Below are 26,269 nucleotides of genomic sequence, written 5' to 3'. Positions count from 1 at the left end.
CTCCCACTTGGACTAAATCCCGAATGGAATTGAAGCATCTCTTGATGTGCTTGGTTCCCTTGTCAAATCTGGATTCCTTCGCCAAGGCAATTGCACCAGTATTGTCACAAAAGATTTTCATTGGACCCGATGCACTAGGTATGACACCTAGATCGGATATGAACTCCTTCATCCAGATGCCTTCATTTGCTGCTTCCGAAGCAGCTATGTACTCTGCTTCACATGTAGATCCCGCCATGACGCTTTGTTTAGAACTGCACCAACTGACAGCTCCACCGTTCAATATAAACACGTATCCGGTTTGCAATTTAGAATCGTCCAGATCAGTGTCAAAGCTTGCATCCACGTAACCATTTACGATGAGCTCTTTGTCACCTCCATATACGAGAAACATATCCTTAGTCCTTTTCAGGTACTTCAGGATGTTCTTGACCGCTGTCTAGTGATCCACTCCTGGATTACTTTGGTACCTCCCTGCTAGACTTATAGAAAGGCACACATCAGGTCTGGTACACAGCATTGCATACATGATAGAGCCTATGGCTGAAGCATAGGGGACATCTTTCATTTTCTTTCTATCTTCTGCGGTGGTCAGGCATTGAGTCTTACTCAACTTCACACCTTGTAACACAGGCAAGAACCCTTTCTTTGATTGATCCATTTTGAACTTCTTCAAAACTTTGTCAAGGTATGTGCTTTGTGAAAGTCCAATTAAGCGTCTTGATCTATCTCTATAGATCTTAATGCCCAATATGTAAGCAGCTTCACCGAGGTCTTTCATTGAAAAACTCTTATTCAAGTATCCCTTTATGCTATCCAGAAATTCTATATCATTTCCAATCAGTAATATGTCATCCACATATAATATCAGAAATGCTACCATTCACTTTCTTGTAAATACAGGCTTCTCCAAAAGTCTGTACAAAACCAAATGCTTTGATCACACTATCAAAGCGTTTATTCCAACTTCGAGAGGCTTGCACTAGTCCATAAATGGATCGCTGGAGCTTGCACACTTTGTTAGCTCCCTTTGGATTGACAAAACCTTCCGGTTGCATCATATACAACTCTTCTTCTAGAAATCCATTCAGGAATGCAGTTTTGACATCCATCTGCCAAATTTCATAATCATAAAATGCGGCAATTGCTAACATGATTCGGACAGACTTAAGCATCGCTACGGGTGAGAAGGTCTCATCGTAGTCAATCCCTTGAACTTGTCGAAAACCTTTCACAACAAGTCGAGCTTTGTAGACAGTAACATTACCGTCAGCGTCAGTCTTCTTCTTGAAGATCCATTTATTCTCAATTGCTTGCCGATCAACGGGCAACTCAACCGAAGTGCACACTTTGTTCTCATACATGGATCCCATCTCAGATTTCATGGCTTCTAGCCATTTTGCGGAATCTGGGCTCACCATCGCTTCTTCATAGTTCGTAGGTTCATCATGATCTAGTAGCATGACTTCCAGAACAGGATTACCGTACCACTCTGGTGCGGACTTACTCTGGTTAATCTACGAGGTTCGGTAGTAACTTGATCTGAAGTTTCATGATAATTATCATTGGCTTCCTCACTAATTGGTATAGGTGTCAAAAAATTCCTACGCACACGCAAGATCATGGTGATGCATAGCAACAAGAGGGGAGAGTGTTGTCTACGTACCCTCGTAGACCGGCAACGGAAGCGTTGACACAACGTAGAGGAAGTAGTCGTACGTCTTCCCGATCCGACCGATCCAAGTACCGAACGTACGGCACCTCCGAGTTCTGCACACGTTCAACTCGGTGACGTCCCTCGAGCTCCGATCCAGCCGAGTGTTGAGGGAGAGTTTCGTCAGCACGACGGCGTGATGACGGTGATGATGTTCTACCGACGCAGGGCTTCGCCTAAGCACCACTACGATATGACCGAGGTGGAATATGGTGGAAGGGGGCACCGCACACGGCTAAGGAACGATCACGAAGATCAACTTGTGTGTCATGGGGTGCCCCCTTGCCCCCGTATATAAAGGAGGGAGAGGGGGAGGTGCGGCCGGCCCTAGGGGTGCGCCTGGAGGAGTCCTACTCCCACCGGGAGTAGGACTCCCCCCTCTTGCCTTGTTGGAGAAGGAAGGGAAGGGGAAAAGAGGAAAGGGCCCCCCCCTTCCTTGTCCTATTCGGACTAGGGGGAGGGGGCGCGCGGCCTGCCCTGGCCGGCCCTCCTCTTCTCCCTTAGGGCCCATGTAGGCCCATTAACCCCTGGGGGGTTCCGGTAACCCCCCGGTACTCCGGTAAAATCCCGATTTCACCCGGAACGATTCCGATATCCAAATATAGGCTTCCAATATATCAATCTTTATGTCTCGACCATTTCGAGACTCCTCGTCATGTCCGTGATCACATCCGGGACTCCGAACAACCTTTGGTACATCAAAACACAAAACCTAATTACATCGTCACGAACTTTAAGCGTGCGACCCTACGGGTTCGAGAACTATGTAGACATGACCGAGACACGTCTCCGGTCAATAACCAATAGCGGAACCTGGATGCTCATATTGTCCTACATATTCTACGAAGATCTTTATCGGTCAGAATAGCATAACAACATACGTTGTTCCCTTTGTCATCGGTATGTTACTTGCCCGAGATTCGATCGTCGGTATCTCAATACCTAGTTCAATCTCGTTACCGGAAGTCTCTTTACTCGTTCCGTAACATCATCCGCAACTAACTTTATTAGTTGCAATGCTTGCAAGGCTTAGTGATGTGCATTACCGAGAGGGCCCAGAGATACCTCTCCGACAATCGGAGTGACAAATCCTAATCTCGAAATACGCCAACCCAACAAGTACCTTCATAGACACCTGTAGAGCACCTTTATAATCACCCAGTACGTTGTGACGTTTGGTAGCACACAAAGTGTTCCTCCGGTAAACGGGAGTTGCATAATCTCATAGTCACAGGAACATGTATAAGTTATGAAGAAAGCAATAGCAACAAACTAAACGATCAAGTGCTAAGCTAACGGAATGGGTCAAGTCAATCACATCATTCTCCTAATGATGTGATCCCGTTAATCAAATGACAACTCATGTCTATGGCTTAGGAAACATAACCATCTTTGATCAACGAGCTAGTCAAGTAGAGGCATTCTAGTGACACTCTGCTTGTCTATGTATTCACACATGTATTATGTTTCCGGTTAATACAATTCTAGCATGAATAATAAACATTTATCATGATATAAGGAAATAAATAATAACTTTATCATTGCCTCTAGGGCATATTTCCTTCATCCAGCCGACTGAAGAAGGCCAACGTCGTAGCGTCCTCACTGGCCTTGTAGATACCTATGTACACGATTCGCTCATACACATGGATGTGTAGGTCGACGGTTTCTTGCAGGGCGAGGCGCCTCGCGGCGAGCGTGACCTCCAGGTGGACATTCTTCGTGGCGTCGGCGGGCAGTCGCAGGGCCACCAGTGCTTGAAAGAGGTTCCGACCATGGAGGCCGATTAGGGTGGCAAGCAATGAGGAGCCCGGGCGCGCGGGCTGGAGGAGTACGGCGATGTCGTCCGTGAGCTTCTTGGACGAAGGTGAACCTGTTGGTGGTGCGAACGATCATCTGGTCCAACTGAGAGTCGTAGATGGCGTCGACGGCGGCCATCCACCAGCCGGTCGCCAACACCGTATGGAGACGATCCACGGTGCCATGCCACTGGCCGGCGTCGTGGACCATCTGGCATAGCCGCTGGCTGCTCGCGCGCATCACCGCCATGGGTCTGGAGTGGGCACTTTTGCAATTATTAGTGTAGGTGCTTAGGCAAAATGCTTAGGTGCGTACGATGTGGTAGATGCATTGGAATGGAGGGGTGCCTTTATATGAGTGCAAACTGCGTTGCATTCACATCGTGCTGCCTCTCTTTTCCCAGTCCTCCCATTACTTCCCTCATGCATTCACATGATGCTAATTGAAGGAGGATGCATCATTGGCCGTTCAACATTTTCAGGAACAGCTACCCTCTCCCTCGTCTGCATTAAAGCTGTATCGGGAACTGCGCCGCCCGCTGTCAAATCAAATAGTACTGCGCCGCCCGCTGCACGCCTGGCTGAACACGCCTCCTCGCCTCCATCTATGCTTAATTACTGAATTTTAGTTGCAAAAATTAGATACTACTAGTGATTTTTAGCTTCATATTTTGACAAATCGCAGTGTTACAAGGTTGGCAAATGGCAATGTTACTAGATCAACAAATGTCAATCTTTCTAGTTTGACAAATGGCAACATACCCAATATGACAGATGCAAATCGCACCAAATTGTTTGTAAGTGGTTCACACGGGTCATCCAAAAGAACCGTTAGTGTTCAAGAGATGCACAAATCCTGCTCTCACTTTGCATACGGGTGTTCTATCTGAAACCATCATGCTTGTTGTGAGAAGCTCTGGATTGTGAGAAGCATATAACCAAACCTGCCCCAAATGGGACAAAAAATTTACCACTGCATGTTGATGCCGCTCCATGATAGCATGCCAAGTTTCATGAATTTCAGACGAGTTTTGGATTCACTAGAATTTAAAAACCAGGCATCTCAATGTTTGCGGCCGAGTGATGGTGGCAGGGTGTTTGACATTCATTCCCATTTCTTGCATGGGACCTAAGCATGCACCCAAGGACAAAAGATTTGATTTTTCAACCAATTTATATGCACCGGAGCATGTGCATGTAGTTCAAATTTGAATTATGCACATAAATGCATTGAAAACTCACTTAATGCATAAAAATGTCCAAACGAACCCCGAAAAATCACAAAAAATAACACAACACTCATGTTGTTCTATGTTGACACGAGAAAAAAATTGAAAGCAATAAGAGGCAATGGATATCGTTTCGTCCCCAAAGGTGGAGCGTTCCCTACGAAACCATCATGCTTGTTGTGAGAAGCTCTGGTTTGTGAGAAGCATATACCCAAACCTGCCCCAAATGGGATAAAAAATTTACCACGACATGTTGATGCCGCTCCATGATAGCATGCCAAGTTTCATGAATTTCAGACGAGTTTTGGATTTACTAGAATTTAAAAACCAGGCATCTCAATGTTTTGCCGGCAATCATCGGTGCCCTGGTGTTTGAAATTCATTCCCATTTCTTGCATGGGACCTAAGCATGCACCCAAGGACAAAGATTTGATTTTTCAACCAATTTATATGCACCGGAGCATGTGCATGTAGTTCAAATTTGAATTATGCACATAAATGCATTGAAAACTCACTTAATGCATAAAAATGTCCAAACGAACCCCGAAAAATCACAAAAAATAACACAACACTCATGTTGTTCTATGTTGACACAAGAATTTTTTTGAAAGCAATAGAGGCAATGGATATCGTTTCGTCCCCAAAGGTGGGGCGTTCCCTACTGAAACCATCATGCTTGGCTTTTGCCGGCAATCATCGGTGCCTGGTGTTTGAAATTCATTCCCATTTCTTGCATGGACCTAAGCATGCACCCAAGGACAAAGATTTGATTTTTCAACCAATTTATATGCACGGAGCATGTGCATGTAGTTCAAATTTGAATTATGCACATAAATGCATTGAAAACTCACTTAATGCATAAAAATGTCCAAACGAACCCCAAAAAATCACAAAAAATGACACGACACTCCTTGTTGTTCTATGTTGACATGAGAAAATTTTTGAAAGCAAATAAGAGGCAATGGATATAGTTTCGTCCCCAAAGGTGGGGCGTTCCCTACCGAAACCATCATGCTTGTTGTGAGAAGCTCTGGTTTGTGAGAAGCATATACCCAAACCTACCCAAATGGGACAAAAAATTTACCACGGCATGTTGATGCCGCTCCATGGTAGCATCCCAAGTTTCATGAATTTCAAACGAGTTTTGGATTTACTAGAATTTAAGAACCAGGCATCTCAATGTTTTGTCGGCAATCAACGGTGCCCTAGTGTTTGAAATTCACTCCCATTTCTTGCATGGGACCTAAGCATGCACCCAAGGACAAAGGTATGATTTTTCAACCAATTTATATGCACTCGAGCATGTGCATGTAGTTCAAATTTGAATTATGCACATAAATGCATTGAAAACTCACTTAATGCATAAACATGTCCAAACGAACCCCGAAAAATCACAAAAAATAACACAACACTCCTGTTGTTCTATGTTGACACGAGAAATTTTTTGAAAGCAATAAGAGGCAATGGATATCGTTTCGTCCCCAAAGGTGGGGCGTTCCCTACCAAAACCATCATGCTTGTTGTGAGAAGCTCTGGTTTGTGAGAAGCATATACCCAAACCTGCCCAAATGGGACAAAAAATTACCACGGCATGTTGATGCCGCTCCATGATAGCATGCCAAGTTTTATGAATTTTAGACGAGTTTTGGATTTACTAGAATTTAAAAACCAGGCATCTCAATGTTTTGCCGGCAATCAACGGTGCCTGGTGTTTAAAATTCATTCCTATTTCTTGCATGGGACCTAAGCATGCACCCAAGGACAAAGATTTGATTTTTCAACCAATTTATATGCATTGGAGCATGTGCATGTAGTTCAAAATTGAATTATGCACATAAATGCATTGAAAACTCACTTAATGCATAAAAATGTCCAAATGAACCTTGAATAATTCCAATTCTTTTATGACACACATATAGTTGCATGATAACTGCAGATAAAAGGTCTAGCCATTCAACCACCGTCCATGGCCGTTGTGCCCCCATTATGTAATTCAAATCAAGACGAAAAATCAAGTAGATCCCACACAGTTTATTATAACCAACCGTGTGAGATGCAGCACAAAATATCTTTGGGACCGTGTCTGATGACAGTTTGCACGCCAATTTTTTGGCCGAAGCGATTCCAAATTTTTGGCTTCCACGGAATATCTACGTCCCCGCCCCTCCCCCTTACCAAAAGCCACATTTCCCCTGTTTTGCCTTCTTTTCCAAGTTGAAACCTTCACTCCTTACTTGCAGCGCCGCCGCCTCCTCGCCGCGGCGACCCTCCTTCATGCTGCTCGGCCTCGCCTATCCTGGCAGGTAATCCACACCCGACCCCCATCCTCCTCCTCCTTCCACATCCCACATGCCCTGACCGCCGGCGCGAGCACGACACCTTCCACCCAAATCCCCGTCCCCTCCACCAAATAAGCGTCGACCTAAGTCATGGTGCACGCAGTATAGCCAGGACCTCAAGGAGCATTTGGCAGCAGAGAAGCAAATCGCAGTCGCATGCATGAACGAGGTCACGATGGCTGCCATTCGAGCCGGCCCCCAGATCTTGGAGGAGCACCTCGCTATCAAGGCCATCATTGACGCCTCGCGCACCGACGCCGTGACGCGGTTGGCTACTTTAAACGACAATTCATAGAGTTTTCTCGAGGCCACCATCGGTGCCTTCGACGAAGACTACGAGGTGTTTTCTCGGCGTGCCTATGCTTACCTCATCTCGAGAGCTAGTAGGTTGGTACCCGGAGCGGCTCAGGCAACTCACCACTATAACGAGGGCACCAATGATGCGGAGGCCTCGCCCTCTTCCATGTCCAAGGAGCCAATCATCATCGATATCCCCGACAATGAGTAGCTTGTCTTATTAGCTCATTATAAGGACCCATGTTCAGTTTGCTAGCTACTGCCTTTCCTTAACATATTCTAGTGAACTGTGCTATCTACTTTTACCATGCAATCTCCTGCTATAGTGTATATGTTCTATATGTCGTGCAATGTGGTGTTCAATTAATTGCTTGGTTCAATTCTGCAAATGTGATGTTCAATTCTTTAGGGTGCAATATTTCCAAGTTGTTAAGCATGCTTGGTTTGGTTAACTGTCTGATCTTCTATTAGGAGTATGTTATATTGTTCAATTGGTGTTTAGTTAACTGCTTGGTTCATTTGTTGTGGCTTGGTTCACTTGTTGTGGTGTTTAGTTAACTGCTTGGTTCAATTCTGCAATGCGACGTTCAATTGTTGTGGCTGCATTCTGTTATTGTATACCATGTGAGGAATAAATCAAATTTGGCTGTACTAAATACATGAGAAACAAATACAATTGATATATTTCCAAGTTGTTAAGCATGCTTGGTTTGGTTAACTGTCTGATCTTCTATTAGGAGTATCGTTATATTGTGCAATGTGGTGCTCAGTTAATGTTTGGTTCATTTGTTGTGGTGTTTAGTTAACTGCTTGGTTCAATTCTGCAATGCGATGTTTAATTGTTGTGGCTGCATTCTGTTATTGTATACCATGTGAGGAATAAATCGAATTTGGATGTACTAAATACATGAGAAACAAATACAATTGCTATATTTCCAAGTTGTTAAGCATGCTTGGTTTGGTTAACTATCTGATCTTCTATTAGGAGTATGTTATATTGTGCAGTGTGGTGCTTAGTTAATATTTGGTTCATTTGTTGTGGTGTTTAGTTAACTGCTTGGTTCAATTCTGCAATGCAATGTTCAATTGATGTGGCTGCATTCTGTTATTGTATACCATGTGAGGAATAAATCAAATTTGGCTGCACTTAATACATGAGAAACATATACAAGTGCTATACTTCCTAGTTCTTAATCATGCTTGGATTGGATAAATGTGTTTTCCATGTGGCTTGAATTAATCTAATGAATCTGCAATGTGCTTATTTTTCATCAACATATTTTACTGATAGCATGCGAACTCTTACTTAACTTGATGACTAACTACCTTATATGTGTTGCAGGGAAACAATGGGAAACACTAAGGTTTACAAGATGATACTAACTATTATACCTTGCCTTTTTTATTCCTTTGCCCCATTTCCAATATAGAGAAGATATTTATGCACATCCTTGTTTTCAGTGTTCATTGATGATTACCTCTCAAACCACCTCTGTGGTCAGGAGGCGAGGAAAGTTTTCATACACCACCCATGGTTCAATATTGAAGTGTTCCTGAAGAGGTCGAAGGATGGGCGGTCAATCATCCACAGGCACTGGCCTAAAGTTGCAAAGACCTTCAACATGAATGAAGGCTCAATATTAGCCTTCCGCTTCAGCAGTTTTCCAGATGAGATGCATCTCTCTATGTATAGTCTATGATGCTAATTTCGAAAGGTTCTGGATGTTGCATGTGAAACTTGCTGCTGGTGCAGTTGTGTAATGGGGTAGCTGAGTGCTGAAGCTATATCATGTTGTACTCCGATGTATTTCAATTTATGAAATCCTGCTTCCTTAATATGGAAATGGAATATATTATGTGCTTAATATGAATGTCAATTAGATTAGTAAATGGATTATTAATAATAGGGAAATTAGCCCGCTAATTGGCCAATTAGCTTGCTAATTGGGTTTTCCTATTGCAAACAATTAATGAGAAAACACCGTGGGCGATGACCTCAGGCAACGCACACAGTTTCTAGGAATAAACCGTGTTGGATCAGTGAACAATCACACACGATATTCTTTTTAAAACTGTTTGCGTTACACCACCTTGCGCAAACGTTTTCCTTGTAGCGACTATGTGGGATGTATATACGAACGGAAACATTTAGCGGGGACTAACTGTGTGGGATGTACTTGCGACCGGAAACAATTTCGCTGTATAATTGTATTTTTTAGAACTACTGTACGTATTTCCATATTTGAGCGCTCGCCGGTCGCACACGATCTAATTTTGCCGAGCGTGTGTGCCAGGAGGGCATATCCCCAACGGTTTCTGGGTCGTGTGGGAAGGACCCCCCTATCACCCACACTCACTTGGCGACGGTTCCGAATGCCGTCGCGGAAAGGGGTTAAAAACCATTTGTTTAGGACCGACGCGTACCAGTGCATGTAGGTGCCTGTTTAAACTATCAATTCATAGTACAGTTTGCTTTATACTAATCACTTATTTTGTATTTGTGCAAATAGGGGTGCTCAGATTGATTTCAATGGAAACTGCACAATTTTTTTATGAATACATCGAATCATTCATTTCCACCACAAGAAAGAAGGTGTCGATATGTTCAAGGCGTTGCAACATATAAAGGCGAAATCGTACAAGCTATGCGCGAATTTGGTTGATTTTGGTGGAACTGCACAAAATGAACAGCTGATTTATTTAGCACGAGGTGCCATGTCAATGTCTGAACTGATGGCAAACCCTGCCCATTCCATAATCGGAGGCATTTGATATTTTTGAATGGGAAAACCTTGTCAAATTTTGCTCATTTATGTACACAAAACAGCACGCATTTGACATTCTGGAATGGGACAACCTTGTCAAATTTTGCTCATTGATGTTAGCAAGAACACATGCGTTTGATATTTTTGAATGGGACGCCCTTTGCTGTCAGCAGCATCGATCGATTTTTCTTTATTGTTTAGTTGTGAAATAAATATTGGCTCTAACATGTGAATCGCTGAGATGCATAATCATCGATTGTTTTGAATGTTCTCTATGAATTGTCAGGCCTGTGTTTGATTGCAATGTACAGGAACGCTAAAAAGCAGCTCAAACTCTTTGTACTCCCTCTATTCCTTTTTACTTCGCATATTAGATTTCTTTCACGTCAGTTGATTTTACATTTTGAATGTTCAAAATTGGTCAAAGTAGAGATACTTTGACTACAGATATAACTTGTATACAGACTAAAAAGGACCGGATGGAGTAGATGTGAAACTGCTGCAAACGAGGTGATCACCCTGGGAATAATCCTAGTACGTATTGTTTTGCATGTTCATCCAATGCCAGTGATACAAGAATTCGAACTAATCGAACTAAATTCATTCATACATGGTCGGATTTCATATAAACATGCCAGATTTCATTACATTTCATACATTCTTCAACTAAAAAGGGGTGCGCTTGAGGTATAATTAATTAACCGAATCTACCCACCTTTGTCCGGCTGAGCGGATCAGAAGCTTATTCTCCAGCAGACTGAGCTTCAGTGACTTAACTGCAGGTGCAGTTGTGTAACTGACAGGCCCAGATGCCTGTTGGGCCCATGTGTCAGTGACCCAACTGAAGCAGCGTCCTTCTCTAACATAGCTCTCCGACTCCACGTCGCCGCCAAGAAGCTAATCGGCCATCAATGGTCAAACCGCCTAGCTTGGCTTCAACCGGAGGGTAGCAGTGGTGGCCTTACTTGGACCCGAGCGGCGGCGACCTACCGTGTTCTACTCTTCCTCATTTTCTGTGTGGCGCGGCCTCATTGGCAACGGGGCGGGGCCTTGATGGAGTCAGTGATGTCCTCTGTCTCGTTCCCGGCGGGGCGGCGCCTCGGCGGAGCGGGGGAAATCCTCCCCCTCGTTACCGGCAGGATGGGACCTCGGCTGAGCCGGTGATGTCCTCTACCTCGTTGTTGGCGGGGCGGGGCCTCGGCGGAGTAGGGCCTCGCCAAAGCCGGCGAGGTCCTCCGCCTTGGTGCCGGCGAGGCGGGGCCTCAGCGAAGCCGACGGTGTCTTCTGCCTCGTTGTTGGCGCCGCGGGGCCTCGGCGGAGCAGGGCCTCGTCGACGCCAGTGGAGCGGTGACTCGTCGGAGCCGGCATTGTCCTCTCCCTCATCCTCGGTCTCACCAAACAACGCCTCGCCCGCTTCATTGCCCTCTTTGTAGGCAGCCACAGCCTCCGCCACCCGCATGCGGTACCGCCAGCGCTTGAGGCGGCCCTCGCGGGCAGAGCGGTATGAGTCAAACAACGCCTCCTGCTCTGCCCGCTCCGCGGTGATCTGCTCCTCCGCCTGCAGGTGCTCCTGGAGGAGATGGTGGTTGTAGGCGGCATCGGCCTGCGCCTGCTAAAACTGCTCCTCACGCTTCTGCCTCACCGTGTCCATGTATTGGGCACGAGCCTTACCGATGGTCATGGTGCAATGCACCGGCAAGGATGGCGCGGAGGAGGGGGTTGGCACCGGATCGTCGACTACCATGTTCTCCATTGGGACATCGTCGTCCTTCGGCTGCCTGCCAGCCAGCCAGTCGGCAGCAATGGCTGCCATCTCCTTGTGGTCTGTCGTCCGCCCTGAAGAGCGCTGGAGCGCGAGGAAGCCATGGTGGGCAGTAGTGGTGTGGAAAGGAGAAAGGGAATGGAGGCGGATGACTGCGGCTATGGCCGGTGCAGCAGTTTATATAGCAATGATGGGCGGTGGAGGGACGGACGTGTGGCACCCGAGTAGCCGCCTCGGCAACAGCGTATCATTAATGTGGGCGGCAGACGGACGGACGGCACTTGTGTCATTTGAAGGCGGAGCAATCACCTGCACCGGGAAGCGGGGCGGGCGGCGCTGACCGTTTCAGACGGAAAGCGCGCACGGGCGAGGGAGGCAGTCTGGGTGGGCCACGGCAGTCAGACTCGTGCTTGGTAGCGCGTTGGTCCAACAGCCGGACATGCTGGCTCGCTAGCGAGCTCGCCGAGCTAAGCATCGACAATCAGACGATGGACATAGCTTCCGACTAGGAACCGGCACCACTGTCCAAGCCAGTTCATGCCGTGTTCATCATAGAGCAGGTGCGGCCGCACTTCGACGCCCTAATTGTGGAAAAGCTACCAGCGTAGGAGGACCTGTGCTGCAACCTCCGTCTCCTCAACGAGCACCGGTGAACAAGCGAATGACAATGCCATCGTGGACATGTGGCCCTGTGATCCTGGCTTCCCGAATGAGCAGCGGGCGCTGTATCAAACCATCCGTAGGGCCCGCGAGGCCCTCTCCGTCGTCCTTCGAGTTGTTGCGCTCGCCGTGGCGCCGCCGTCTCGCGTTGTCAACATGGTCAACGGGCATGAGGAATGAGGAGATGACTTTACTTGGAGAGGATGACACTGAGGACCCACCAGGTCCATAGCCACACGTACGCAAGTGCCTCCTTATTATATACAACTATAATAGTTGTTGCTTCCTCCTGGTTTCCTGACATCACGGTCCCACACCATTGTCAACCTATATAGTCAATAAACGAGATAATTGCACAAGGAGCGGCCGACAGCTGAGACCAAGCAGCTCGAGCAGTATTTGTGTTTTTGAGGTGTGAACACTGCAGAGTTTTTCTTGAGCGATGTTTTCGTTGTTGTTCAGAGGAGAGCAGGGTATTAACTGGGCGGGCTATGGCCCGTCTAGCCCAGGCCAGATATCCAGCCCATATATTATTTTTTTTCAAGCTAAAAATGGCTAGCCCAACTATACTTTTTTTTGAGGAATACCCAAGCAAGGTCAACTTGTTATTCTCTGCCCCGCTGGGCTGCAAATCTTTCCAAGGAGGGATGCATTAGGCTTAACAAGAAAATGGGCTTTAAGTAATAATAAACGAAATGTCATTATACAAACTATGCAGTAACTATAAAAAATGCACCAAACACGTAATTAGTTTACAATTTCTTTTTGGATTTTGAAAATTCTAATTTCATTAATTGTTGCGTGCGCAATGTTTCGTTGGAATTTTTACGTAATACAAATTTACATTGAAATTGTATTTAATCTGACTAGAAATTTCGGGATAAAAATATTTCGGATCCCATCAAAATGTGGGAAATTTTATTGAATTTTGTTTTGAACTGTTGGTTGAAATTATTAATCGTTGTCCTAGCTAGAAAATAGGCTGTATTTTTAACAAACTGTAAATGGGTTGTAATAAATTTCATTAAAATTCAAAAATGGGCTATAAATTCTTTGCCACACACTTGTGGGCCTACTAAGTTGACGTGTCCCCTAAAAAAGTAAGTTGACGCATATGTAAGGCTTTATCAACTTATAGTCAACACGCGGTTCTAGCAGCAGTGGCTGTTAGATGTCCATCCAACGGATGTCATGCTTCTTCTTCAATCTTGAATATTCTAGCTTCAGCCACCCAAAAAATGATTCCTCCCTCTGACATCTGGGGCACACCGTTTCGAAGACTGACCTGTGGGCCTACTAAGTTGACGCGTACCAAGGGTTTTGTCAACTTAGTCAATATAAACGACTCTAGCTACAGAGATCATACGATGTCCATCCAACGGCCGTAGTGCTTGTTCAACCTCTGGTCTTCTTACTCCAGCCGCCCAAACCAGCGCCGATGGGACTGCCTGCTCCCGCCTCCCGTGGCCGGCTGTGCTGGCGCACAGGCCGCACCACCCCACCCTACTCCATTGCCGGTCAGGCCATTTCTCTACTCACCCACACCTCCTGTTAGTTTTCGGTGATGGCAACCGGACCAGTAAACCCTTGTACTCCCCACCGCGTGGGCAACCACTTCCGAGTCTTCTCCGGATCCGTGTCATTCCCTTCCTGATGCTCTCGGCGCGCCATTGTCAACATGATCAACGAACGACATCCATCGGACATGGACTGTACGTGGAGAGGCTGATAGCTGGGTCCACAACCGCACACAAGGAAATGCTTCCTTATTACGCGTAAAATAATGATTCCTCCACCTGACAGCAGGGACCACCGGACGGGCCACTATATTTCATGAAAAAAATGTTTTTCCCCTCACTGCTGGGACCCACCAGCTACATCTTCGCACACAAGGAAGTGCGTCCATATTACGGGCAAAAAAATAATGATTCGCCCCCTGACTGCTGGGACCCACCAACTACATCTTTGCACGCAAGGAAGTGCCTGACAGTCAGGACCCACCTGGTCGAAGCATACGTAACGTTGTCATTCTGGTCGCGAACGTGTACGTACATACGATCGGTCTGTCTGCAGGCTGCAGCGTTGAACCGTGGCCGTGTAAGGAAGGGCATGTGTCATAGTAGAGGCATGCACGTGTCTAGTAGAGGCGCGCATGTAGCATGTACACGTACGTACAGCGGCCAGGGTGCAAGAAAGTAAATACGGCCACGTACGTACATACGGGCGGGGTCTCGAACGCCTACTCGCGCATACGTACGGCCAGGGCTCCTGTACATGGTTGGGTCCGAACGGAGAAACTGCGTCATCGTCGTGTTCATGGGGAGGCAATGGAATGCGTCTTGTTCATCGGGAGGCAATGGAATGCGGGCTGTTCATCGGGAGCCAACCGGCTTGGATGGAACAGCCGATGGAAACGAGGCCTGGCGTACCGCAGAACGGAGGAAATGGCCTTGTGTTCAACCGGCCATGGTCGAAACGGGATCCTGTTCATCAGGAGGGGTCTAGCGTACCGCAAAACGGAGGAAACAGACCTCCTACGGTCGAAACGGGGTCCTGTTGATCGGGAGGGGTGTGGCGTACCGCAAAACAGAGAAAACAGACTTGTGTTGGAGCGCTGCGGTCGAAACAAGGGTCCTGTTCATCGGGAGGGGTGTGGCGTACCACAAAACGGGACTCCACGGGATACTATTCATCTCCATCGTCGATTGCCTCCATGGGCTACTGTTCATCCACCATCGACTGCCTCCACGGGCTCCTGTTCATCCACCGTCGACCTCCTCCAGCCTCCACCTGCGACTGTTCATCCACGGGCTCCTGTTCATTCAGGCTCCACCGCGCGCTCTTCCACCGGCTACTGTTCAACCAGCCCTCCCCACGGGGTCCTGTTCAACCACCCCTCATGGGCTACTGTTCATCCAGCCCTCCATCGGCTACTGTTCAACCAGCCCTCCATGGGGTCCTGTTCATCCAGCCCTCCATGGGGTCCTATTCATCCAGCCCTCCACGGGGTCCTATTCATCCACCGGCTCGATCGATCGGGGTACTGTTCATCCAGCGGCAACGGCCTCTACTACCACGGGGGCCTGTTCATTCAACCCCCCGTCGGGAACTGTTCATCCATCCCCCCAACAACACTAGCAGTTTTACCCAGGTTTGGGCCGTCGTGAGGCGTAAAACCCTACTCCTGCTTTGGTGGATTGATGGTGGACAAATGGTGGTGGTCGTAGCCCGTTTGCCCGGCAGGGTTGCCTTAGGGCGAAACGGCTACATGCGTATGAAATGTGAGGGGGTGGACTTGCTAATCCAGGGTCCAACCCTTTCCAAGGTTGCCTCGGACCTCCTTTTATAGGTTAAGGGGTCACCATAGTGGTAAATTAGTCATTATGCACTGATAACATAGCAAAAAGTGCTATCATACCTAACTCTACAGGCTGACAGAGCACATTAAATGTGCCGCTCAGTGTCACATCGTCGCTTGCCCAGCAAGCCTTGCCGGGGGCCATTTTGCCAGCTTCGCGCCTGCTCGCTTGACACGTCGTAGGACATGTGTCGTCTGTAGGTATTTCCTGTAGAAAGAGGTTGCCATGTGGCATATGGCTGCCACTTAGTCACTTTACGGCTTGACACCGCACTGATCGGCGACGTGCGTCGTGGTGAAGTGGTTTAGTGAGGTGGCTTCGTCTCCGTGAGTCCCGGCAGGCCCTGCTGGGGCGTCTTGGAGGTCTTCTTCTGGGGTAACCCCATCCTTGCCGGGCTCGCTTGTCCAGCAAGGGAGGCTTTTCTCCTGGTGGTTTCTTACTTCTCTGGCTTGGTCTTGGTCCTCTTGATCTGCACGTTGGTCCTTTTAAGATCTTGATTCCGTGTACTTTGGCCTGACCTTGGTGTGCCTATGCACAGTCTGGGCAATGGACCCATGGTTTATTGCACCGACATTTATCATATCTACTATATGATTCACGTTCGACCTTTCAGTCTCCAGTGTTCCAAGGCCATGTCTATACATGCCAAGCTCGTCAAGTTTAACCCGAGTATTCCGCATGTGTAAAACTTTCTTGCACCCGTTGTATGTGAATGTAGAGTCTATCACACCCAATCATCATGTGGTGTCTCAACACGACGAACTGTCGCAACGGTGCATACTCGGGGAGAACACTTATACCTTGAAATTTTAGTAAGGGATCATCTTATAATGCTACCATCGTACTAAGCAAAATAAGATGCATAAAAGATAAACATCACATGCAATCAAAATATGTGACATGATATGGCCATCATCATCTTATGCTTTTGATCTCCATCTCCAAAGCATCATCATGATCTCCATCACCCCTGGCTCGACACCTTGATCTCCATCGTAGCGTCATGGTCGTCGCGCCAACTATTGATTCTACAACTATCGCTAACGCATAGTGATAAAGTAAGCAATTACATGGCGTTTGTTTTTCATACAATAAGGAGACAACCATAAGGCTCCTGCCGGTTGCCAATAACTTTTACAAAACATGATCATTTCATACAATAACGTATATCACATCATGTCTTGACCATATCACATCACAACATGCCCTGCAAAAACAAGTTAGATGTCTTCTACTTTGTTGTTGCAAGTTTTACGTGGCTACTACGGGCTTCTAGCAAGAACCGTTCTTACCCACGCATCAAAACCACAACAGTGATTTATCAAGTTTGCTGTTTTAAGCTTCAACAAGGACTGGCCGCAGTCAAATTCGATTCAACTAAAGTTGGAGAAACAGACACCCGCCAGCCACCTTTATGCAAAACTAGTTGCATGTCTGTCGGTGGAACTGGTCTCATGAACGTGGTCATGTAAGGTTGGTCCGGGCCGCTTCATCCAACAATACCACCGAATCAAAATAAGACATTGGTGGTAAGCAGTATGCGATCACCGCCCACAACTCTTTATGTTCTACTCGTGCATATCATCTACGCATAGACCTGGCTCGGATGCCACTGTTGGGAAACGTAGCATGCAATTTCAAAAAAATTCCTACGCTCATGCAAGATCTATCTAGGAGATGCATAGAAATGAGGGGGGAGAGTGTGTCCACATACCCTCGTTGACCAAAAGCATAAGCATTTGACAACGCGGTTGATGTAGTCGAACTTCTTTTAGATCCGATCGATCAAGCACCGAACATACGGCACCTCCGAGTTCTGCACACATTCAGCTCGATGACATCCCTCGTCTTGTTGATCCAGCAGAGGTGTCTAGGAACAAGATGAGTTCCGTCAGCACGGCGCCGTGGTGACGGTGATGGTGAAGTGATCCGCGCAGGGCTTCACCTAAGCACTACGAAGATATGACCGGAAGCGTAAACTGTGGAGGGGGCGCCGCACACGGCTAACAATTGTTGGTGTGTGTTCTAGGCGCCCCCTCCTCACATATATATAGGTGAGAGGGGGAGGGGAACAGCCTTGGGGTGCCCCAAGTAGGAGGAATCCTACTTGGGGGCCTATCCCAATTCGCCCCCTACCATATTTGTCGGAAGGGAAAAGGAAGAGAGGGGAGAGGAAAGGAAGGGGGAGGCCGACCCCCCTTTCCTTCTCCCACTTGGCCGGTGTCCTAGGAGGGGTGCTCCAGCCCCTTGTGGGCTGGTGTGCCCCTTCCCCTTTGGCCCATGTGTCCCATTAACCTCTCGGGGTGTCCTGTAAACCCCTCCGGTGCTCCGATAAATATCTGATACACTCCGGAACACTTTTGGTGTCCGAATACTATCGTCCTATATATCAATCTTTACCTCTCGACCATTTCGAGACTCCTCGTCATATCCGTGATCTCATCCGGGACTCCGAACAACATTCGATCACCAAATAACATAACTCATATAATACTAAATCATCATCGAACGTTAGGTGTGCGGACCCTACGGGTTCAAGAACTATGTAGACATGACCGAGACACCTCTCCGGTCAATAACCAATAGTGGAACTTGGATGCTCATATTGGCTCCTACATATTCTACGAAGATCTTTATCGGTCGAACCGTAATGACAACATACGTTATTCCCTTTGTCATCGGTATGTTACTTGCCTGCAACTCGATCGTCGGTATCTTCATACCTAGTTCAACCTCGTTACCGGAAAGTCTCTTTACTCATTCCATAATACATCATCCCACAACTAACTTATTAGTCACTTTGCTTGTAAGGCTTCTTATGATGTGCATTACCGAGAGGGCCCAGAGATACCTCTCCGATACTCGGAGTGACAAATCCTAATCTCGATCGATGCCAACCCAACAAACACCTTCGGAGATACCTATAGAGCATCTTTATAATCACCCAGTTACGTTGTGACGTTTGATAGCACACAAAGTATTCCTCCGGTGTCCGGGAGTTGCATAATCTCACAGTCAAAGGAATATGTATATGACATGAAGAAAGCAATAGCAATGAAACCGAACGATCAATATGCTAAGCTAACGGATAGGTCTTGTCCATCACATAATTCTCCTAATGATGTGATCATTTTCATCAAATGACAACACATGTCTATGGTTAGGAAACTTAACTAGCTTCGATTAACGAGCTAGTCTAGTAGAGGCTTACTAGGGACACAGTGTTTTGTCTATGTATCTACACATGTATCAAGTTTCCGTTTAATACCATTCTAGCATGAATAATAAACATTTATCATGATATAAGGAAATATAAAATAACAACTTTATTATTGCCTCTAGGGCATATTTCCTTCAGGAGGCATGGCCCTCGGTCAGTCCAAAACCACCATCGAGTCTGACGCTCGTAGACGGCGCCGCCTCAACACCTAGCTCTTCCAAGCGGGGCTGGCAGATTCCGAGCGCGCCATCTGCTACCAAGCTGAGGAAATGACACAAGTCAGTAGAGGATGTGGCTGGGCGGCTGCGACATGAGCGCCCTGCGACAACCCGGGAGGGATGTCGCAACGCATGGCGGGTCTTCCGCCACCGGCGTGACGATGGCGACACCAGTTCGGATGTCGATGATGATGACCGAGGTTCCCGTGGTCTTGGATGCCACGCCTATGGGGTCGCCATCCACTACTATGCCTATTTTTAGCTTAGTTTCGGTTAAGTTTATTTCGAACTTGTTAAATTTCGTTTGTTTGCATCTGAATTATCGAAATTTGTTATTTTTGCCCACATTTCTTGTCCTACCCGTTTAAACCACACGGACATTTGGTGACTCCGGCTGGATGGCCGGCACCTCCATGTCATCTGATGAAGAAAATGAGAAATCCAAAGATTTGTCGAAAATTGCTCATTTGGAAATTTATGGAGGTGATCCGCATTGGAGATGCCAGCATTAGAGCATCTCTAGCAGATCCCGCAACTGACTGTCTCACAAAACTTTTTTACAGTCCCGTGAACCCTCCGACGGAACAGACCCCGCAAACCCATGTTTTACGGGATCTGTTCTGCGCCGGAGGGTTGTCAGTACCGCAAATTTTGCATAACTTCATAACTTAGAGATTTGAATAGAGAAAACTGAATGGAATCATAATATAAATTAAACAAATGGATATAGATTGTCTTAAAAGCAATTCACAATGCAACAATTGGTCTCATTACAGCAAATGTTTGAATTCGAATTATTATTACAACACCAAATTGTTCAAAATCACACACAAATACAAATGAATAAGAAGGGAGAATGTACCCCCGTAGAGTTGCCAACGATGCTCAATAGGATCATGCTTGAGTTGGTTGTGTGAATCACAGTTCTCGATCTTCCAGTGCGTCTCAAGAAATGCAGTGATCTCATCTGTGTCCCTAGCAGGCTTCACACGGCTACCAACATTGTCACAATTGTAGTCCAAGTCCAAATCTCTCTCATCCTCGACGATCATATTGTGTAAAATTACACAAGCAGTCATGATATTTTCGAAGGATTTTTTTATCCCAAAAGCGAGCAGGACCTCAAACAATGGCAAACCAAGCTTGCAAGACACCAAATGCCCTCTCGGTATCCTTTCGGCAAGCTTCTTGTTCTTCGACAAAGAAATTGCGTTTCTTGATTATGCGATCACTAATGGTCTTCACAAATGTTGATCAGGAAGGATAAATACCATCGACCAGATAGTACCCCATGTTATACTCATGGCCATTGACGGTATAGTTGTACGTCGGAGCTTTGTCCCTAGCTAGCTGAGCAAATAGATGAGACCGTTGCAGGACATTCATATCATTGAGAGACCCTAGCGAACCAAAGAAACAATGTCAAATCCATAAATCATGTGAAGCCACAGCTTCAAGCACAGTGGTGGGTTTTCGTTATGGCCGGTGTATTGCCCTGCCCAAGCCACTAGACAGTTCTTCCACCTTTAATGCATGTAGTCAATACTACCTAGCATGCCCCGTGATTCCCTTTTTTCGTTCATTGCCATGAGCCTCTTTGCGTCTTATTCGTTTGGAGCACGAAGGTACTCCGGGACAAAAACTTGAATCATTATCTTGCGCATTTGATGGTGGTATCTTCTCCAATGCAGAGATATTCATCCGCGTATTCGACCGGAACACCATATGCAATCACTCTCGTCGTTGCCGATATTTTTTGATATGCACTAAAGCCAAAAAAACCGGCAACATTCCTATGCCGAGTGAAAAAATGACAATTTTGCTCCCAAGCTTCAATGATGCGCACGAATAGGGACCTACGCATTCGATATCGCCTACAAAAGAGGTGACCGGATATGTCGGTACCTCGGCGAAGTAGTCCTTCATGAGCATCTTGTCGTCGAGAGCTCGGTTGCGGGGAATGCATAGCCGGCCGACCATGGATCCGCGCCGCTTTTTCTTCAGGCCCGCCTCAATTTCGTTCACGAGATGCACCAACACTAGGTTGTCGACATTGTCGCTGACGAACATCTCTTCTATGTCCAAGTCATCAGACGAAGACGATGAGGATGAACTCCAATCCATCTACAAAATGCCCTCGAATCACTCGTAAATTTCACCTGAACCTCAACCGAGCCAAATCAAACACAATTCCACGGGCGTTGGACATACCTCGCTCGAAGCTGGCCGTCGAAGCAAAGCCCCGCCGCCCCTTTCTTCTCCCCTGCAGGCCGAAGCAAAGTCATGCCGACCCTTTCTTCTCCCCGTTGGCCGAAGCAAAGCCGCGCCGACTCCTTCCTCTGGTGCGCGCTGCGAGGCCCACCGATTCCTAAGCTCACCGGTGCCGGAACCAACCGGATTCACCCGCTACAAGACCGCGTGCGAAGCTCCGGGGTGGATCCATGGCGCCGGCGGCCGCCGTGAGGCCCCGGACACAAATGGGCACCCCCACGCTGAAACTTGGTGGAACAGATGCAACGCGGGGCGGAGGAGCTTTCTGACGACGTAGGGCAGCCAGGGGCAGCAAGAATAGGTGGGGATGTGCGGCGGCTGCGACGACGACGGGGAGTGGAAGCGCAAATGGAAGCAAGCAGAAATGAGTAGGAAAAGGGAACAGACAAAAACAGACGCTTCTCCCGTAGATTTGGAGGATCCCACAAAAAATTTCTGGAAAGACCGAATTTACGGATCTGTTCGGGTCGGCAAAACGGTCTACGTCCCACAAACCGGCGGTTTTTTTTTGCAGGATGACCCGGTTTGCGGGATCGCTAGAGAAGCTCTTACACATTTTTTATACTGTTTTACTTGCGGCACGGAAATGAAATCAGGCTCCATGTCGCGGCCACTCCTCCCCTTCCTCCCACAGCCCAACTCCCATCTGCTCCGCCTCGCCGCATCCTCTCCAGCCCTTGCCCCCGCCGGCTCCGGCTCCGCCCGCCTCTCTGCGGCCGCGTCCAAAGACGACCACGGTTATTACGACGCCGATATGACTATCATGACTCCCGCCCCTCTCGAGGTACGCGCGCATGCACCCTCACCCTCCTCGCCATTGCCCGATCTCCCCTCCTCGCGGCTGCACTTCCCCGTGGCCCCGCGATCGGGTGGGGCTACTGCGCCTCTATGGTGGGGCGGATCTAACCCGACTTGCCGTTGCTTCTCCTACCTCGCAGCAGGAGAACGACGAGATGCTTGTTCCCCACCAGGAGCTAGCCACCGCCGATGCAGACACTGCCCAGCCCATGGAAGGTATCGTGTGCGCCCCTAGCTCTATCTCTATTGGTGCTTTGCTTCATCCTGATTCGTACCATGATTCGGGAATGTGTGGTGCTGGTATGCCCGTTTGGATTGTTCGTAATCCGGGGCTTCTGATGTCTATGGTAGCAGTGGTGGCACAGACGGAAGCGGCAAGCACAGCCGAGAGCCAGCCTTCTGAGGACCCACAGACATCGCGGTTCACTTGGACAATCGCAAGTTTTACCCGGCTCAACGGGAAGAAGCACTACTCTGATGTGTTTGTCGTCGGTGGGTACAAATGGTGAGCTCCTATGTCTCTTCACGTATTCGGCTGTGTTGGCATTGCGGTGTATTATGATAACCCAGCCTACCCAACCAGCTTTGCCTAGTTTGGTGTTTGTTTAACCAACTTATCTCTAGTTCCGTGTATTTTTGCACAGCCGATTATAAGATAAGCCCAGTTCAGCAACCACAAACTGAGCCTTATACTAGCTGCAGCTGCTGCGACTTTTCAGAATGTTTTAACTTGGTAACGTCTGTGGCTTTGATGCAGGCGTGTTCTTATTTTCCCCAAGGGGAATAATGTGGAGCACCTGTCAATGTACTTGGACGTCGCTGACTCGGCCAATCTCCCATATGGTTGGAGCCGTTCTGCCCAGTTTAGCTTATCTGTTGTAAACCAGATTGATCAGAAGTATACGACACGAAAAGGTGCATTCCTTCTTCATGCTGTACATAACCCTGCATTACGTAGATTTGCACTTAAACTTGAGTGAACTGTAAAGGAGCGCTAGCACTATTCTAGTCTCCACTAAACTGTCTCTGTATGCAAAACTACTACTCCTATTGAAGAACTCCAGGGTTTCGTAGCATAAAATAGCAATCAATCTCATTTAGACACTGTTCTGTCCTAAACAATGAATTCCTCACAGGCTCACAATTACAATTTTAATCTAGCTTTGTTTTGGTTTACTGTTTGAACACTCGGTCACATGTTGCTTCACTCCCCAAAATTAAGTCTGGGTTGTGACCCTCATGCTTTTAAATGCCACGCGACATCTTTTGTTTGTTCATCTTCATAGTTGAAAATAAGGTGCATCATTTATCGTGCAAGTCAAACTTATATATGTTTGACAAAAATTATAGAATAAAATATCAATATTTACAATACAAAATAAATAAAATATGAAATACTTTTGTGATGGATCTAATAGTTTAAATTTGGTACCACAGATATTGATACTTTTTTCTATAACTTGGTCAAACATGCATATGTGTGACTTTTGAAAAAACTAATACACCTTGTATTTTGGAACGGTAGGACTAATTAGGAAGGATATTTGAACTTGACCTACTGATTCTGAGTACTGCTGCTTGCTCTTCTTTCTGTTTGCCAATGTCTAATTTCTATGGTATAAATGCATCTCTAATGCACTATTCTTCTCTGTCTGGCAGATACTCAACATCAATTTAGTGCACGTGAGAGTGATTGGGGTTTCACTTCTTTTATGCCTTTGAGTGAGTTATATGATCCAAGTAGAGGTTACCTTGTGAATGATACTATTGTTGTGGAGGCAGAGGTTGCTGCCCGCAAAATGGTTGACTATTGGACATATGACTCAAAAAAGGAAACAGGTTATGTTGGTTTGAAAAACCAAGGAGCGACCTGTTATATGAACTCTCTTCTACAAACATTGTACCACATACCATACTTCAGAAAGGTCTGGTTTATGCATTGTAACTTTCTAGGCATTACTGTTTTCTGTACTAGTCGACTAACTGAGGTTTTCTTGCAGGCTGTGTATCATATGCCAACCACCGAAAACGACATGCCATCTGGAAGTATTCCCTTGGCTCTGCAAAGCCTTTTTTATAAGCTCCAGTACAGTGACAACAGTGTAGCTACAAAAGAGTTGACGAAATCTTTTGGATGGGACACATATGATTCCTTCATGCAGCATGATGTACAAGAGCTCAACAGAGTTCTCTGTGAGAAACTTGAAGATAAGATGAAGGTAATGAATTTAGTGTAAGGCTTCCTATATGTAGCACATGGGCTTCTATTAACTTAGCTTTCTCCCTAGGGAACTGTTGTAGAAGGAACAATCGAGCAATTATTTGAAGGTCACCACATTAATTATATTGAGTGTATAAACGTGGACTATAAATCTAACAGGAAGGAGTCCTTTTATGGTACGTAACTACACATTATCTTGGTACCAGGTTCCCATTAGCTGTGTTTCAATCTTTGTGTTTCAATCTTTATAGCTGAGATAATGCTGTATTATTTCCTTGCAGACCTTCAACTTGATGTTAAAGGTTGTCGTGACGTGTATGCATCGTTCGATAAATATGTTGAGGTTGAACGTCTTGAGGGCGATAACAAGTATCATGCAGAGAATCATGGTTTACAGGTACACACACCACATATTCTTCTTTCCATTAAGCTGTAATCTGAAACTTGAATTGGTGCTTTTATGAAGATCTTGAATCTTGATTGGAACTGTGTCACGTGAATCTGCATACCGTACACAACCTCTGTTCAGAAATAGATGATGTTTTGGAAAGAATGCATTTAATTGTCTCTAACATACAAAAAATTATTTAGATTCTTCAGATGGAAATAGTAACTATATTTTTCATAAAATACTAGCAAAAGAGCCCGTGCATTGCAACAGGCGAAAAAGATAGGTCCTCTCACCCACCCACCTCTCTCTCTCCTCCTTTCTCTGTTTCTTCCCCACAATGCCGGCGTGTGTGACCCCGTCGAGTCACGCCGGATCTGCACCGCAGCGCGCATCCCCGGCCGGTGGTTCCGCTCTGGGCTCGAGCCGCCGCATCCCCGTCGTCGTGGGTTGGCGTCCAGAACCACCCCTCCTTGGTTGAACACATCAATGGCCTTTGTGGAACGGCCGGTCAGCGCGTGGTGGCAGGCGTGCGGGTGCGCTGGTTGGCGAGCATGCGGGCGCGCTGGGGTGGCCGTTGCGCCAGGCGAGCTGCGGCTGTTCCGGAGCTCGGCGCTTAGAGGCTCGCAGTGGCTGCGGCGCTTGCGAGCGCGCGGAGGTGGGCTTTGCTGCGAGCAAGCGTGGGGGCGGACGCGGAGATGAGCATGCCCGCGTGAGGGGGAGGGGGGGGGGGCGTGAGGTGGACCGCAGGGCCCGGCAGCGGCAATTGCGGGGCGTGGCTGGTCGGCGGCTGCAGGGCGGGACGGCTCGAGCCCCAAGCGCCGAGGGTCGACTGCTGCAGGGCAGGCCGGCGCGAGCCATGGGTCGACGGCTATAGCGGGAGGGCGTTGCGGCGGCAGCTGTGGGGCGGGGCAGCGCCTTGCGCTCGGCGGACGGAGCGGCGCGAGAGCACGGGCCAGCTTTGGGACGAGCGCGTGTGTGCACAGGTAAGCTCGAGCGCATAGTGGGCGCGACCGGCGCGGCGGACACGGTGGGGCCGTGGTCGGACATTTTTTGGGATAGTCTGCAGCGTTGGACGCCTCCAACAAAAGCTGGGTATGGACGTCCGTTTTCTAGACGCAAACGAACAAAATCCGAACAAGACAGACGTCCGTTTACGGTCTAGTGTATAGTCCGTCAAGAGAAACAATTAGAGGCAAATATGGACAACAAACACATATGTACACATG

At 47.3% G+C, this 26,269-nt stretch overlaps 1 protein-coding gene and 1 long non-coding RNA gene across 12 annotated transcripts in view; one reads left to right on the top strand and one right to left on the bottom strand.

Annotated features, from left to right (window-relative positions):
• Window positions 1-20,043: 20,043 nt before the first annotated feature.
• LOC125551418 lies at window positions 20,044-22,068 on the bottom strand. Its single transcript, XR_007302552.1, has 2 exons — window positions 21,574-22,068; window positions 20,044-21,486 (listed from the first exon to the last, which is right to left on the bottom strand). It is a non-coding gene; the product is annotated as an uncharacterized LOC125551418 (long non-coding RNA).
• A 136-nt stretch (window positions 22,069-22,204) lies between these two features.
• The window catches only part of LOC125551417 (ubiquitin C-terminal hydrolase 12-like), a 44,677-nt gene continuing 40,612 nt past the window's right edge, over window positions 22,205-26,269 (top strand). For 3 of the 11 annotated variants that reach the window (XM_048714667.1, XM_048714657.1, XM_048714662.1), the window contains exons 1-8: window positions 22,205-22,417; window positions 22,572-22,647; window positions 22,786-22,936; window positions 23,189-23,346; window positions 24,091-24,356; window positions 24,432-24,650; window positions 24,720-24,828; window positions 24,934-25,049. In XM_048714667.1, coding sequence (XP_048570624.1) covers window positions 22,220-22,417; window positions 22,572-22,647; window positions 22,786-22,936; window positions 23,189-23,346; window positions 24,091-24,356; window positions 24,432-24,650; window positions 24,720-24,828; window positions 24,934-25,049 — 1,293 coding nt within the window. In that variant the 5' untranslated portion in view covers window positions 22,205-22,219. Of the gene's footprint in view, window positions 22,418-22,571; window positions 22,648-22,782; window positions 22,937-23,188; window positions 23,347-24,090; window positions 24,357-24,431; window positions 24,651-24,719; window positions 24,829-24,933; window positions 25,050-26,269 lie in introns of all 11 variants that reach the window. The other 8 variants (XM_048714664.1, XM_048714656.1, XM_048714661.1 and 5 more) reach the window with 5 other exon arrangements.

This window comes from Triticum urartu, chromosome 4 (assembly GCF_003073215.2).
Source record: "Triticum urartu cultivar G1812 chromosome 4, Tu2.1, whole genome shotgun sequence".
NCBI lineage: Eukaryota > Viridiplantae > Streptophyta > Magnoliopsida > Poales > Poaceae > Triticum > Triticum urartu.
This window is presented reverse-complemented; position numbering and strand designations above follow the sequence as displayed.